Genomic DNA, 19001 nt, shown 5'->3' with positions numbered 1-19001 from the left:
AACTCTGATATAACTATAACTCTGATATAACTCTGATATTACTCTGATATAACTACAACTCTGATATAACTCTGATATAACTATAACTCTGATATTACTCTGATATAACTATAACTCTGATATTACTCTGATATAACTATAACTCTGATATAACTCTGATACAACTCTGATATAACTCTGATATAACTATAACTCTGTTACAACTCTGATATAACTCTGATATAACTATAACTCTGTTACAACTCTGATATAACTATAACTCTGATATAACTCTGATATTACTCTGATATAACTATAACTCTGATATAACTCTGATATAACTAGAACTCTGTTACAACTCTGATATAACTCTGATATAACTATAACTCTGATATAACTATAACTCTGATATAACTATAACTCTGATATAACTCTGATATTACTCTGATATAACTATAACTCTGATATTACTCTGATATAACATAACTCTGATATTACTCTGATATAACTCTGATATAACTATAACTCTGTTATAACTCTGATATAACTACAACTCTGATATAACTATAACTCTGATATAACTATAACTCTGATATAACTCTGATATAACTCTGATATAACTATAACACTGATATAACTATAACTCTGATATAACTCTGATATAACTATAACTCTGATATAACTCTGATATAACTATAACTCTGATATAACTCTGATATTACTCTGATATAACTCTGATATAACTATAACTCTGATAGAACTCTGATATAACTATAACTCTGATATAACTCTGATATAACTCTGATATAACTCTGATATAACTATAACTCTGATAGAACTCTGATATAACTCTGATATAACTCTGATATAACTCTGATATAACTATAACTCTGATATAACTCTGATAGAACTCTGATATAACTCTGATATAACTATAACTCTGATATAACTCTGATATAACTATAACTCTGATATTACTCTGATATAACTATAACTCTGATACAACTCTGATATAACTCTGATATAACTCTGATATAACTCTGATATAACTCTGATATAACTCTGATATAACTATAACTCTGATACATTCTGATATAACTCTGATATAACTATAACTCTGATATAACTATAACTCTGATATAACTATAACTCTGATACAACTCTGATATAACTATAACTCTGATACAACTCTGATATAACTCAGATATAACTATAACTCTGATATAACTCTGATAACTCTGATATAACTCTGATAAAACTCTGATACAACTCTGATATAACTCTGATATAACTCTAACTCTGATATAACTCTGATACGACTCTGATACAACTCTGATACAACTCTGATATAACTCTGATACAACTCTGATATAACTCTGATATAACTCTGATATAACTCTGATATAACTATAACTCTGATACAACTCTGATACAACTCTGATATAACTCTGATATAACTATAACTCTGATACAACTCTGATATAACTATAACTCTGATATAACTCTGAAATAACTATAACTCTGATACAACTCTGATATAACTCTGATATAACTATAACTCTGATATAACTATAACTCTGATATAACTCTGAAATAACTATAACTCTGATACAACTCTGATATAACTCTGAAATAACTATAACTCTGATACAACTCTGATATAACTCTGATATAACTATAACTCTGATACAACTCTGATATAACTCTGATATAACTATAACTCTGATATAACTCTGATATAACTATAACTCTGATACAACTCTGATATAACTCTGATATAACTCTGATATAACTATAACTCTGATATAACTCTGATATAACTATAACTCTGATATAACTCTGATATAACTATAACTCTGATACAACTCTGATATAACTCTGATATAACTCTGATATAACTATAACTCTGATACAACTCTGATATAACTATAACTCTGATACAACTCTGATATAACTCTGATATAACTATAACTCTGATATAACTCTGAAATAACTATAACTCTGATACAACTCTGATATAACTCTGATATAACTATAACTCTGATATAACTCTGATACAACTCTGATATAACTATAACTCTGAAATAACTATAACTCTGATACAACTCTGATATAACTATAACTCTGATATAACTATAACTCTGATATAACTCTGATATAACTATAACTCTGATACAACTCTGATATAACTCTGATATAACTCTGATATAACTATAACTCTGATATAACTCTGATATAACTATAACTCTGATATAACTATAACTCTGATATAACTATAACTCTGATATAACTATAACTCTGATATAACTCTGATATAACTCTAACTCTGATATAACTATAACTCTGATATAACTATAACTCTGATACAACTCTGATATAACTATAACTCTGATATAACTATAACTCTGATATAACTATAACTCTGATACAACTCTGATATAACTATAACTCTGATACAACTCTGATATAACTCTGATATAACTATAACTCTGATACAACTCTGATATAACTCTGATATAACTATAACTCTGATATAACTCTGATATAACTATAACTCTGATATAACTATAACTCTGATATAACTCTGATATAACTATAACTCTGATATAACTCTGATATAACTATAACTCTGATATAACTCTGATATAACTATAACTCTGATATAACTCTGATATAACTATAACTCTGATATAACTATAACTCTGATATAACTATAACTCTGATATAACTCTGATATGACTATAACTCTGATATTACTCTGATATAACTATAACTCTGATATAACTCTGATACAACTCTGATACAACTCTGATATAACTCTGATACAACTCTGATACAACTATAACTCTGATACAACTCTGATATAACTATAACTCTGATATAACTCTGATATAACTATAACTCTGATATAACTCTGATATAACTATAACTCTGATATAACTATAACTCTGATACAACTCTGATATAACTATAACTCTGTTACAACTCTGATATAACTATAACTCTGATACAACTCTGATATAACTCTGATATAACTATAACTCTGATATAACTCTGATACAACTAGAACTCTGTTACAACTCTGATATAACTATAACTCTGATACAACTCTGATATAACTATAACTCTGATATAACTCTGATATAACTCTGATATAACTCTGATATAACTATAACTCTGATATAACTCTGATATAACTCTGAAATAACTATAACTCTGATATAACTCTGATATAACTCTGATATAACTATAACTCTGATACAACTCTGATATAACTCTGATATAACTATAACTCTGATATAACTATAACTCTGATATAACTCTGATATAACTATAACTCTGATATAACTCTGATATAACTATAACTCTGATATAACTATAACTCTGATATAACTATAACTCTGATATAACTCTGATATGACTATAACTCTGATATTACTCTGATATAACTATAACTCTGATATAACTCTGATACAACTCTGATATAACTCTGATATAACTCTGATATAACTCTGATATGACTATAACTCTGATATAACTAGAACTCTGTTACAACTCTGATATAACTATAACTCTGATATAACTATAACTCTGATATAACTATAACTCTGATATAACTCTGATATAACTATAACTCTGATATAACTCTGATATAACTATAACTCTGATATAACTCTGATATAACTATAACTCTGATATAACTATAACTCTGATATAACTCTGATATAACTCTGATATAACTATAACTCTGATATAACTATAACTCTGATATAACTATAACTCTGATATAACTATAACTCTGATATAACTATAACTCTGATATAACTATAACTCTGATATAACTATAACTCTGATATAACTATAACTCTGATATAACTCTGATATAACTATAACTCTGATATAACTATAACTCTGATATAACTCTGATATAACTATAACTCTGATATAACTATAACTCTGATATAACTATAACTCTGATATAACTCTGATATAACTATAACTCTGATATAACTATAACTCTGATATAACTATAACTCTGATATAACTCTGATATAACTATAACTCTGATATAACTATAACTCTGATATAACTATAACTCTGTTACAACTCTGATATAACTCTGATATAACTCTGATATAACTCTGATATAACTATAACTCTGATATAACTCTGATATAACTATAACTCTGATATAACTATAACTCTGATATAACTATAACTCTGATATAACTATAACTCTGATATAACTATAACTCTGATATAACTATAACTCTGATATAACTCTGATATAACTATAACTCTGAAATAACTATAACTCTGATATAACTATAACTCTGATACAACTCTGATATAACTATAACTCTGAAATAACTATAACTCTGATATAACTATAACTCTGATATAACTATAACTCTGATATAACTATAACTCTGATATAACTATAACTCTGATATAACTATAACTCTGATATAACTATAACTCTGATATAACTATAACTCTGATATAACTATAACTCTGATATAACTAGAACTCTGATATAACTCTGATATAACTATAACTCTGATACAACTCTGATATAACTATAACTCTGTTACAACTCTGATACAACTCTGATATAACTCTGATATAACTATAACTCTGATATAACTCTGATACAACTCTGATATAACTATAACTCTGATACAACTCTGATATAACTATAACTCTGATATAACTATAACTCTGATACAACTCTGATATAACTATAACTCTGTTACAACTCTGATACAACTCTGATATAACTCTGATATAACTATAACTCTGATATAACTCTGATACAACTCTGATATAACTATAACTCTGATACAACTCTGATATAACTATAACTCTGATATAACTCTGATATAACTATAACTCTGATACAACTCTGATATAACTATAACTCTGATATAACTATAACTCTGATATAACTCTGATATAACTATAACTCTGATACAACTCTGATATAACTATAACTCTGATATAACTACAACTCTGATATAACTATAACTCTGATATAACTATAACTCTGATATAACTATAACTCTGATATAACTATAACTCTGATATAACTATAACTCTGATATAACTATAACTCTGATATAACTATAACTCTGATATAACTACAACTCTGATATAACTATAACTCTGATATAACTATAACTCTGATATAACTATAACTCTGATATAACTATAACTCTGATATAACTATAACTCTGATATAACTATAACTCTGATATAACTATAACTCTGATATAACTCTGATATAACTCTGATATAACTATAACTCTGATATAACTCTGATATAACTATAACTCTGATATAACTATAACTCTGATATAACTATAACTCTGATATAACTATAACTCTGATATAACTCTGATATAACTATAACTCTGATATAACTCTGATATAACTATAACTCTGATATAACTCTGATATAACTATAACTCTGATATAACTCTGATATAACTATAACTCTGATATAACTCTGATATAACTATAACTCTGATATAACTATAACTCTGATATAACTCTGATATAACTATAACTCTGATATAACTCTGATATAACTATAACTCTGATATAACTCTGATATAACTATAACTCTGATATAACTCTGATATAACTATAACTCTGATATAACTCTGATATAACTATAACTCTGATATAACTATAACTCTGATATAACTCTGATATAACTATAACTCTGATATAACTCTGATATAACTATAACTCTGATATAACTATAACTCTGATATAACTATAACTCTGATATAACTATAACTCTGATATAACTCTGATATAACTATAACTCTGATATAACTCTGATATAACTCTGATATAACTCTGATATAACTATAACTCTGATATAACTCTGATATAACTCTGAAATAACTATAACTCTGATATAACTCTGATATAACTCTGATATAACTATAACTCTGATATAACTCTGATATAACTCTGAAATAACTATAACTCTGATATAACTCTGATATAACTCTGATATAACTATAACTCTGATATAACTCTGATATAACTATAACTCTGATATAACTCTGATATAACTATAACTCTGATACAACTCTGATATAACTATAACTCTGATACAACTCTGATATAACTATAACTCTGATATAACTCTGATATAACTATAACTCTGATACAACTCTGATATAACTCTGATATAACTCTGATATAACTATAACTCTGTTACAACTCTGATATAACTATAACTCTGATATAACTCTGATATAACTATAACTCTGATATAACTCTGATATAACTCTGATATTACTATAACTCTGATATTACTCTGATATAACTCTGATATAACTATAACTCTGTTACAACTCTGATATAACTATAACTCTGATATAACTATAACTCTGATATAACTATAACTCTGATATAACTCTGATATAACTCTGATATAACTATAACTCTGATATAACTATAACTCTGATATAACTCTGATATTACTCTGATATTGTCACGATCGTCAAAGGGAGAGAGAGAGGACCAAGGTGCAGCGCGTGAAAAATACATCTTCTTTTTATTATAAGAAGGAAAAAACAAAACTAACCAGACGACCGTGAAGCTATACAAACAAAAGTGCTGACACAAAACACTTCGACATAGACAATTCCCCACAAACAGCTAAAGCCTATGGTTGCCTTAAATATGGCTCCCAATCAGAGACAACAATAACCAGCTGTCTCTAATTGAGACCCAATTCAGGCGACCATAGACTTTCCTAGATACCTACACTCAACCATAGACACAGGTAGACTTCTATACTAAACATAAACCCAACTACTCTAATAAACCCCCTAAACCTTACAACCACCCTAGACACTACAAAAACACATACATTCCCCATGTCACACCCTGACCTAACTAAAATAATTAAGAAAACAAAGAATACTAAGGCCAGGGCGTGACAGATATAACTATAACTCTGATATAACTCTGAAATAACTATAACTCTGAGACAACTCTGATATAATTCTGATACAACTCTGATATAACTATAACTCTGATATAACTATAACTCTGATATAACTATAACTCTGATATAACTATAACTCTGATATAACTCTGATATAACTATAACTCTGATATTACTCTGATATAACTCTGATATTACTCTGATATAACTCTGATATAACTCTGATATTACTCTGATATAACTCTGATATTACTCTGATATTACTATAACTCTGATATAACTATAACTCTGATATTACTCTGATAGAACTCTGATATAACTATAACTCTGATATAATTATAACTCTGATATAACTCTGATATAACTATAACTCTGATATAACTCTGATATAACTATAACTCTGATATAACTCTGATATAACTATAACTCTGATATAACTCTGATATTACTCTGATATAACTATAACTCTGATATAACTATAACTCTGATATAACTCTGATATAACTATTACTCTGATATAACTCTGATATAACTATAACTCTGATATAACTCTGATATAACTCTGATATAACTATAACTCTGATATAACTCTGATATAACTATAACTCTGATATTACTCTGATATAACTATAACTCTGATATTACTCTGATATAACTATAACTCTGATATAACTCTGATATTACTCTGATATAACTATAACTCTGATATAACTATAACTCTGATATAACTCTGATATAACTATAACTCTGATATAACTCTGATATACAGTGATCCCTCGCCACTTCGCGGTTCACTTATCGCGGATTCGCTATTTCGCGGATTTTCATAATGCATTTTTTTTTTTTTTTTGGTGCATTGTGCTCTGCATTCTGATTCGCTAAAAACTCACTCCCGCTTCTTGTATCAAAACATGCTACGAATTGTGCTATCATTTTGTCGTCTCGTGCAGTTATGTGTACGTACATGAAACAGCTTGGCAAATTTACATTAAGTTGGCCAAATTATCTTGTAATTTCGAACATCTCCTAAACCCATAATGTCGACGAAACGCTCTGAAGAGCAGTGAAACGGCCTACACGTGAGTCACTGTATTTGTATACATGTAATAGTTGCTAATTGTAAAAAAAAAAAAAGTTTTCTATTTCGCGGATTTCACTTATCGCGGGTCATTTTCGGAACGTAACCCCCGCGATAAACGAGGGATTACTGTAACTATAACTCTGATATTACTCTGATATAACTATAACTCTGATATAACTCTGATATAACTCTGATATAACTCTGATACAACTCTGATACAACTCTGATATAACTATAACTCTGATATAACTCTGATACAACTCTGATATAACTCTGATATAACTATAACTCTGATATAACTCTGATATAACTATAACTCTGATACAACTCTGATATAACTATAACTCTGATATAACTATAACTCTGATATAACTATAACTCTGATATAACTATAACTCTGATATAACTCTGATATAACTCTGATATAACTATAACTCTGATATAACTCTGATATAACTATAACTCTGATATAACTCTGATATAACTATAACTCTGATATAACTCTGATATAACTATAACTCTGATATAACTCTGATATAACTATAACTCTGATATAACTCTGATATAACTATAACTCTGATATAACTCTGATATAACTATAACTCTGATATAACTCTGATATAACTATAACTCTGATATAACTCTGATATAACTATAACTCTGATATAACTCTGATATAACTATAACTCTGATATAACTATAACTCTGATATAACTATAACTCTGATATAACTCTGATATAACTATAACTCTGATATAACTCTGATATAACTATAACTCTGATATAACTCTGATATTACTCTGATATAACTATAACTCTGATATAACTATAACTCTGATATAACTCTGATATAACTATAACTCTGATATAACTCTGAAATAACTATAACTCTGATATAACTATAACTCTGATATAACTCTGATATAACTATAACTCTGATATTACTCTGATATAACTATAACTCTGATATTACTCTGATATAACTATAACTCTGATATAACTCTGATATTACTCTGATATAACTATAACTCTGATATAACTATAACTCTGATATAACTCTGATATAACTATAACTCTGATATAACTCTGATATACAGTGATCCCTCGCCACTTCGCGGTTCACTTATCGCGGATTCGCTATTTCGCGGATTTTCATAATGCATTTTTTTTTTTTTTTTTGGTGCATTGTGCTCTGCATTCTGATTCGCTAAAAACTCACTCCCGCTTCTTGTATCAAAACATGCTACGAATTGTGCTATCATTTTGTCGTCTCGTGCAGTTATGTGTACGTACATGAAACAGCTTGGCAAATTTACATTAAGTTGGCCAAATTATCTTGTAATTTCGAACATCTCCTAAACCCATAATGTCGACGAAACGCTCTGAAGAGCAGTGAAACGGCCTACACGTGAGTCACTGTATTTGTATACATGTAATAGTTGCTAATTGTAAAAAAAAAAAAAAGTTTTCTATTTCGCGGATTTCACTTATCGCGGGTCATTTTCGGAACGTAACCCCCGCGATAAACGAGGGATTACTGTAACTATAACTCTGATATTACTCTGATATAACTATAACTCTGATATAACTCTGATATAACTCTGATATAACTCTGATACAACTCTGATACAACTCTGATATAACTATAACTCTGATATAACTCTGATATAACTCTGAAATAACTATAACTCTGATATAACTCTGATATAACTCTGATATAACTCTGATATAACTATAACTCTGATATAACTCTGATATAACTATAACTCTGATACAACTCTGATATAACTATAACTCTGATATAACTATAACTCTGATATAACTATAACTCTGATATAACTATAACTCTGATATAACTCTGATATAACTATAACTCTGATATAACTCTGATATAACTATAACTCTGATATAACTCTGATATAACTATAACTCTGATATAACTCTGATATAACTATAACTCTGATATAACTCTGATATAACTATAACTCTGATATAACTCTGATATAACTATAACTCTGATATAACTCTGATATAACTATAACTCTGATATAACTCTGATATAACTATAACTCTGATATAACTCTGATATAACTATAACTCTGATATAACTCTGATATAACTATAACTCTGATATAACTCTGATATAACTATAACTCTGATATAACTCTGATATAACTATAACTCTGATATAACTCTGATATAACTATAACTCTGATATAACTCTGATATAACTATAACTCTGATATAACTCTGATATAACTATAACTCTGATATTACTCTGATATAACTATAACTCTGATATAACTATATAACTGATATAACTCTGATACTAAAGTGTATTCAGACCCCTTGACTTTTTCCACATTTTGTTACGTTACAGTTGTATCAGAGTTATATCAGAGTTATATCAGAGTTATATCAGAGTTATATCAGAGTTATATCAGAGTTGTATCAGAGTTATATCAGAGTTATAGTTATATCAGAGTTATATCAGAGTTATATAAGAGTTATAGTTATATCAGAGTTATATCAGAGTTATATCAGAGTTGTATCAGAGTTATATCAGAGTTATAGTTATATCAGAGTTATATCAGAGTTATATAAGAGTTATAGTTATATCAGAGTTATATCAGAGTTGTATCAGAGTTATATCAGAGTTATAGTTGTATCAGAGTTATATCAGAGTTATAGTTATATCAGAGTTATATCAGAGTTATAGTTATATCAGAGTTATATCAGAGTTATAGTTATATCAGAGTTGTATCAGAGTTGTATCAGAGTTATAGTTATATCAGAGTTGTATCAGAGTTATATCAGAGTTATAGTTATATCAGAGTTATATCAGAGTTGTATCAGAGTTATATCAGAGTTGTATCAGAGTTGTATCAGAGTTATAGTTATATCAGAGTTGTATCAGAGTTGTATCAGAGTTATAGTTATATCAGAGTTGTATCAGAGTTGTATCAGAGTTGTATCAGAGTTATAGTTATATCAGAGTTATATCAGAGTTGTATCAGAGTTGTATCAGAGTTATATCAGAGTTATATCAGAGTTATATCAGAGTTGTATCAGAGTTATATCAGAGTTGTATCAGAGTTATAGTTATATCAGAGTTATATCAGAGTTATAGTTATATCAGAGTTATATCAGAATTATAGTTATATCAGAGTTGTATCAGAGTTATAGTTATATCAGAGTTATATCAGAGTTATATCAGAGTTGTATCAGAGTTATAGTTATATCAGAGTTATATCAGAGTTATAGGTATATCAGAGTTATATCAGAGTTGTATCAGAGTTATATCAGAGTTGTATCAGAGTTATAGTTATATCAGAGTTATATCAGAGTTATAGTTATATCAGAGTTATATCAGAGTTATAGTTATATCAGAGTTGTATCAGAGTTATAGTTATATCAGAGTTGTATCAGAGTTATAGTTATATCAGAGTTATATCAGAGTTATAGTTATATCAGAGTTATATCAGAGTTATATCAGAGTTATATCAGAGTTATAGTTATATCAGAGTTGTATCAGAGTTATAGTTATATCAGAGTTGTATCAGAGTTATAGTTATATCAGAGTTATATCAGAGTTATATCAGAGTTATATCAGAGTTATAGTTATATCAGAGTTATATCAGAGTTATAGTTATATCAGAGTTATATCAGAGTTATATCAGAGTTGTATCAGAGTTATAGTTATATCAGAGTTATATCAGAGTTATAGTTATATCAGAGTTATATCAGAGTAATATCAGAGTTATAGTTATATCAGAGTTATATCAGAGTAATATCAGAGTTATAGTTATATCAGAGTTATAGTTATATCAGAGTTATATCAGAGTTATAGTTATATCAGAGTTATAGTTATATCAGAGTTATATCAGAGTTATAGTTATATCAGAGTTATATCAGAGTAATATCAGAGTTATAGTTATATCAGAGTTATAGTTATATCAGAGTTATATCAGAGTTATAGTTATATCAGAGTTATATCAGAGTAATATCAGAGTTATAGTTATATCAGAGTTATATCAGAGTTATAGTTATATCAGAGTTATATCAGAGTTATAGTTATATCAGAGTAATATCAGAGTTATATCAGAGTTGTATCAGAGTTATATCAGAGTTATAGTTATATCAGAGTTATATCAGAGTTATATCAGAGTTGTATCAGAGTTGTATCAGAGTTATATCAGAGTTGTATCAGAGTTATATCGTTGTAAAGTCAGTGTGTGTTCTCTGTGGTGTGTGTAGGTGATGCTGGACAGGTGTGTGTGTATTGTGTAAACTCAGTGTGTGTTCTCTGTGGTGTGTGTAGGTGATGCTGGACAGGTGTGTGTGTATTGTGTAAACTCAGTGTGTGTTCTCTGTGGTGTGTGTAGGTGATGCTGGACAGGTGTGTGTGTATTGTGTAAACTCAGTGTGTGTTCTCTGTGGTGTGTGTAGGTGATGTTGGACAGGTGTGTGTGTATTGTGTAAACTCAGTGTGTGTTCTCTGTGGTGTGTGTGTAGGTGATGCTGGAACAGATGCAGGGTCTAATGCACCTGGAGTTGGCCGGTTGTAATGACTTCACGGAGGCCGGTCTGTGGTCCAGCCTGAACGCACGGCTCACCTCGCTCAGCGTCAGCGACTGTATCAACGTAGCAGACGACGCCATCGCTGCCATCTCACAGCTACTGCCCAACCTGTCAGAGCTCAGCCTGCAGGCCTACCACGTAACCGACACAGCCATGGCTTACTTCACAGCCAAACAGGTAGGTTTCAATCCTACACTGTTATAGAGAGCACACAGGTAGTGGTACACACACACACTTCTTCCCTTCCCCCTCTCTCCGTCCTCTCTGTAGGCCCGCAGATCAGTTCCCCTACCGGCCGGAGGGGCACCCATTCGTCATCAAATGTCATGTAAAAAAAACCCGAGTAGAATTGCGTGAAATGAGTTATAAAATTGGAAAGTCTTCTCTCCGCTCCATGGCAACATGGGTAGAAATACAGGAAATTAACCTGTTTTTCCTTCACTGTCCTTCATGATGAGTTCAGATTACTGTGGTCTCATGATGAGTTCAGATTACTGTGGTCTCTCATGATGAGTTCAGATTACTGTGGTCTCTCATGATGAGTTCAGATTACTGTGGTCTCTCATGATGAGTTCAGATTACTGTGGGTCTCTCATGATGAGTTCAGATTACTGTGGTCTCTCATGATGAGTTCAGATTACTGTGGTCTCTCATGATGAGTTCAGATTACTGTGGTCTCTCATGATGAGTTCAGATTACTGTGGTCTCATGATGAGTTCAGATTACTGTGGGTCTCTCATGATGAGTTCAGATTACTGTGGTCTCTCATGATGAGTTCAGATTACTGTGGTCCTCTCATGATGAGTTCATATTAGTGGGGTCTCTCATGATGAGTTCAGATTACTGTGGTCCTCTCATGATGAGTTCAGATTACTGTGGTCCTCTCATGATGAGTTCAGATTACTGTGGGTCTCTCATGATGAGTTCAGATTGCTGTGGGTCTCTCATGATGAGTTCAGATTGCTGTGTGGTGTCATGATGAATTCAGATTACTGTGGTCCTCTCATGATGAGTTCAGATTACTGTGGGTCTCTCATGATGAGTTCAGATTACTGTGGTCTCATGATGAGTTCAGATTACTGTGGATGTCATGATGAGTTCAGATTACTGTGGGTGTCATGATGAATTCAGATTACTGTGGTCCTCTCATGATGAGTTCAGATTACTGTGGTCCTCTCATGATGAGTTCAGATTACTGTGGTCTCATGATGAGTTCAGATTGCTGTGTGGTGTCATGATGAGTTCAGATTACTGTGGTCTCTCATGATGAGTTCAGATTACTGTGGTCTCTCATGATGAGTTCAGATTATTGTGGGTCTCTCATGATGAGTTCAGATTACTGTGGTCTCTCATAATGAATTCAGATTACTGTGGGTCTCTCATGATGAGTTCAGATTACTGTGGGTCTCTCATGATGAGTTCAGATTACTGTGGGTGTAATGATGAATTCAGATTACTGTGGTCTCTCATGATGAGTTCAGATTACTGTGGTCTCTCATGATGAGTTCAGATTACTGTGGTCTCTCATGATGAGTTCAGATTACTGTGGTCTCATGATGAGTTCAGATTACTGTGGTCTCATGATGAGTTCAGATTACTGTGGTCCTCTCATGATGAGTTCAGATTACTGTGGGTCTCTCATGATGAGTTCAGATTACTGTGGTCTCTCATGATGAGTTCAGATTACTGTGGTCTCATGATGAGTTCAGATTACTGTGGTCCTCTCATGATGAGTTCAGATTACTGTGGGTCTCTCATGATGAGTTCAGATTACTGTGGTCTCTCATGATGAGTTCAGATTGCTGTGGGTCTCTCATGATGAGTTCAGATTGCTGTGTGGTGTCATGATGAATTCAGATTACTGTGGGTCTCTCATGATGAGTTCAGATTACTGTGGTCTCTCATGATGAGTTCAGATTACTGTGGTCTCTCATGATGAGTTCAGATTACTGTGGTCTCATGATGAGTTCAGATTACTGTGGGTGTCATGATGAATTCAGATTACTGTGGTCCTCTCATGATGAGTTCAGATTACTGTGGGTGTCATGATGAGTTCAGATTACTGTGGTCCCTCATGATGAATTCAGAGATATAATCCTAAACCTCTCTCTCTCTTTCTCTCCCTCCCTCCCTCCCCCTCAGGGCTACACCACTCACACGCTACGTCTCCACTCGTGTTGGGAGATCACCAACCACGGTGTGGTTAACATGGTCCACAGCTTGCCCAACCTCACGGCTCTGAGCCTGTCAGGCTGCTCTAAAATCACTGATGACGGGGTGGAGCTGGTAGCAGAGAACCTGAGGAAGCTGCGGAGCCTGGACCTCTCCTGGTGCCCACGCATCACTGACATGGCCCTGGAGTACATCGCCTGTGACCTCCACAAACTAGAGGAGCTGGTACTGGACAGGTGAGAGTGGAGTAGAGTATAGTATAGTAGAGTGTAGTATACTATAGTAGTGTTTAGTATAGTAGTGTGTATTATAGTAGGGTATAGGGTGTAGTATAGTAGTGTGGAGTATAGTAGTGTGTATTATAGTAGGGTATAGGGTGTAGTATAGTAGTGTGGAGTATAGTAGTGTGTATTATAGTAGGCTATAGGGTGTAGTATAGTGGTGTGGAGTATAGTAGGTAGTAGTACAGTCGTGTGTAGTATAGTGTGTGGTGGGGGGGTCCGGGATCTGCTGAGTAAAGGCCTATACTACCTTATTTCAGAAAGAAAACCAGTATAGCATGAAAAGTATCATTATGGTCTCTCTCTCTCTCCCCTCTCTCTCTGTCTCTCTCTCTGTCTCTGTCTCTGTCTCTGTCTCTGTCTCTCTCTCTCTCTCTCTCTCTCTATCTCTCTCTCTATCTCTCTCTCTGTCTCTCTCTCTCTCTCTCCCCTCTCTCTCTGTCTCTCTGTCTCTCTCTCTCTCTCTCTCTCTCTCTCTCTCTCTCTGTCTCTCTCTCTCTCTCTCCCCTCTCTCTCTGTCTCTCTGTCTCTCTCTCTCTCTCTCTCTCTCTCTCTCTCTCTCTCTCTCTCTCTCTCTCTCTCTCTCTCTCTCTCTCTATCTCTATCTCTCTCTCTCCAGATGTGTGAGGGTAACAGATACAGGTCTCGGGTACCTGTCCACCATGTCTTCTTTGAGGAGTCTCTACCTGCGCTGGTGCTGTCAGGTACAGTACCCACTAGACCCTTACACCAGGGATCATCAACTACATTCAGCCAGGAACATAATTACAAATCATTTGTAGACTGAAAATGGACCTCAAGAAGCCCAAACAGATATAATATTGGACTAAAACACAATAATTTCAAACTTTTGTAAGAATCATATACACTTAGTGGCCAGTTTATTAGTACCTGGTCGGACGATTTGCTTCCAGAACAGCCTGAATTCTCTGGGGCATGGAAATGTTGCTCAATTGGTATCATTTCAAACCTTTGTAAAAAAATCACATACACTTAGTTGTCAGTTTATTAGGTACACCCATCTAGTACCTAGTCGGACCCTTTGCTTTCAGAACAACCTGAATTCTTCGGGGCATGGAAAAGTTGCTCAATTGGTATCAAGGGACCTAACGTGTGCCAGTAAAACATTCCCCACACCAGTACACCACCACCACCACCAGCCTGTACCGTTGACACCAGGCAGGATGGGTCCATGGACTCATTCTGCTTACGCCAAATCCTGACTCGGCCATCAGCATGATGCAACAGGAACTGGAAGTCATCAGACCAGGCAATATTTTTTCTCTCTTCAGTTGTCCAGTGTTGGTGATCGTGTGTCCACTGGAGCCGCTTCTTCTTGTTTGTAGCTGATAGGAGTTGAACCCGGTGTGGTCGTCTGCTGCAATAGCCAATCCGTGACAAGGACCGAGGAGTTGTCTGTTCTGAGCTGCTCTGTTATTTGTCTGTTCGTGGTCCGCCTGTCAGCTTGCACCATTCTTGCCGTTCTCCTTCATCAACGAGCTGTTTTCTCCCAAAGGACTGCCACTGACTGGCTGTTTTCGCCCAAAGGACTGCCGCTGACTGGCTGTTTTCGCCCAAAGGACTGCCGCTGACTGGCTGTTTTCGCCCAAAGGACTGCCGCTGACTGGCTGGTTTCTCCCAAAGGACTGCCGCTGACTGGCTGTTTTCTCCCAAAGGACTGCCGCTGACTGGCTGTTTTCGCCCAAAGGACTGCCGCTGACTGGCTGTTTTCGCCCAAAGGACTGCTGCTGACTGGCTGTTTTCGCCCAAAGGACTGCTGCTGACTGGCTGTTTTCGCCCAAAGGACTGCTGCTGACTGGCTGTTCTCGCCCAAAGGACTGCTGCTGACTGGCTGTTTTCGCCCAAAGGACTGCCGCTGACTGGCTGTTTTCGCCCAAAGGACTGCCGCTGACTGGTTGTTCTCGCCCAAAGGACTGCTGCTGACTGGCTGTTTTCGCCCAAAGGACTGCCGCTGACTGGTTGTTCTCGCCCAAAGGACTGCTGCTGACTGGCTGTTCTCGCCCAAAGGACTGCTGCTGACTGGCTGTTCTCGCCCAAAGGACTGCCGCTGACTGGTTGTTCTCGCCCAAAGGACTGCCGCTGACTGGCTGTTCTCGCCCAAAGGACTGCCGCTGACTGGCTGTTTTCTCCCAAAGGACTGCTGCTGACTGGCTGTTCTCGCCCAAAGGACTGCTGCTGACTGGCTGTTCTCGCCCAAAGGACTGCTGCTGACTGGCTGTTCTCGCCCAAAGGACTGCCGCTGACAGTTTGTTTTACTTTTTGTTGCACCATTCTCGGTAAACCCGGGACACTGTCGTGCGTGAAAATCCCAGGAAGCCGGATGTTTCTGAGATACTGGAACCGACGATCGTACCGCGTTCGAAATCGCTTAAATCACATGTTTTAGGTCATTATCATTTTCAATCAAACAGTAACTGAATGCCTTGATGCCTGTCTGCCTGCTTCATATAGCCACGACCACGGGACTCACTGTCTGTAGGAGCCAACCATTTTCCTGGGAGGTGTACCTAATAAACTGGACCTAATACACTGGGAATAAGTTGATTTACTAAATTGAAATCAATTGGAGATGCTTTGCTGGTGTTTTTACAGTCTTTTATGTCAAACAATAAAAAATAAAATGAAAAGGTTTTTGTTATGTTGGGGAACTGCCCTAGACCCTACACCCTTTATACTAATATACTACACCCTAGACCATACACCCTTTATCCTAATACACTACACCCTTTATACTAATACACTACACCCTTTATACTAATACACTACACCCTAGACCATACACCCTTTATACTAATACACTACACCCTAGACCATACACCCTTTATACTAATACACTACACCCTAGACACTACACCCTTTATACTAATACACTACACCCTAGACACTACACCCTTTATACTAATACACTACACCCTTTATACTAATATACTACACCCTAGACACTACACCCTTTATACTAATACACTACACCCTAGACACTACACCCTTTATACTAATACACTACACCCTAGACACTACACCCTTTATACTAATACACTACACCCTTTATACTAATACACTACACCCTAGACACTACACCCTTTATACTAATACACTACACCCTTTATACTAATACACTACACCCTAGACCATACACCCTTTATCCTAATACACTACACCCTAGACCCTACACCCTTCATCCTAATACACTACACACTACACCCTACACCCTTTATACTAATACACTACACCCTAGACACTACACCCTTTATCCTAATACACTACACCCTAGACCCTTTATACTAATACACTACACCCTAGACCCTACACCCTTTATCCTAATACACTACACCCTAGACCCTACACCCTTTATCCTAATACACTACACCCTAGACCCTACACCCTTTATCCTAATACACTACACCCTAGACCCTACACCCTTTATACTAATACACTACACCCTTTATACTAATACACTACACCCTAGACCCTACACCCTTTATACTAATACACTACACCCTAGACCCTACACCCTTTATCCTAATACACTACACCCTAGACCCTACACCCTTTATACTAATACACTACACCCTTTATACTAATACACTACACCCTAGACCCTACACCCTTTATACTAATACACTACACCCTAGACCCTACACCCTTTATCCTAATACACTACACCCTAGACCCTTTATACTAATACACTACACCCTTTATACTAATACACTACACCCTTTATACTAATACACTACACCCTAGACCCTACACCCTTTATACTAATACACTACACCCTAGACCCTACACCCTTTATACTAATACACTACACCCTTTATACTAATACACTACACCCTAGACACTACACCCTTTATACTAATACACTACACCCTAGACCCTTTATACTAATACACTACACCCTAGACCCTACACCCTT

General features: G+C 34.2%; 1 protein-coding gene across 1 annotated transcript in view; it reads left to right on the top strand.

Annotated features, from left to right (window-relative positions):
• Positions 1 to 16427, top strand: part of LOC129848847 (F-box/LRR-repeat protein 16-like) — a 37022-nt gene extending 20595 nt beyond the window's left edge. Inside the window, exons 3-5 of the mRNA XM_055915936.1 lie at positions 12549 to 12791; positions 14757 to 15022; positions 15687 to 16427. Coding sequence (XP_055771911.1) covers positions 12549 to 12791; positions 14757 to 15022; positions 15687 to 15849 — 672 coding nt within the window. The 3' untranslated portion in view covers positions 15850 to 16427. The remainder of the gene's footprint in view (positions 1 to 12548; positions 12792 to 14756; positions 15023 to 15686) is intronic.
• The last annotated feature ends 2574 nt before the right edge of the window (positions 16428 to 19001 follow it).

This window comes from Salvelinus fontinalis, unplaced genomic scaffold (genome assembly GCF_029448725.1).
Source record: "Salvelinus fontinalis isolate EN_2023a unplaced genomic scaffold, ASM2944872v1 scaffold_1222, whole genome shotgun sequence".
In the NCBI taxonomy this organism is placed as follows: domain Eukaryota; kingdom Metazoa; phylum Chordata; class Actinopteri; order Salmoniformes; family Salmonidae; genus Salvelinus; species Salvelinus fontinalis.
This window is presented reverse-complemented; position numbering and strand designations above follow the sequence as displayed.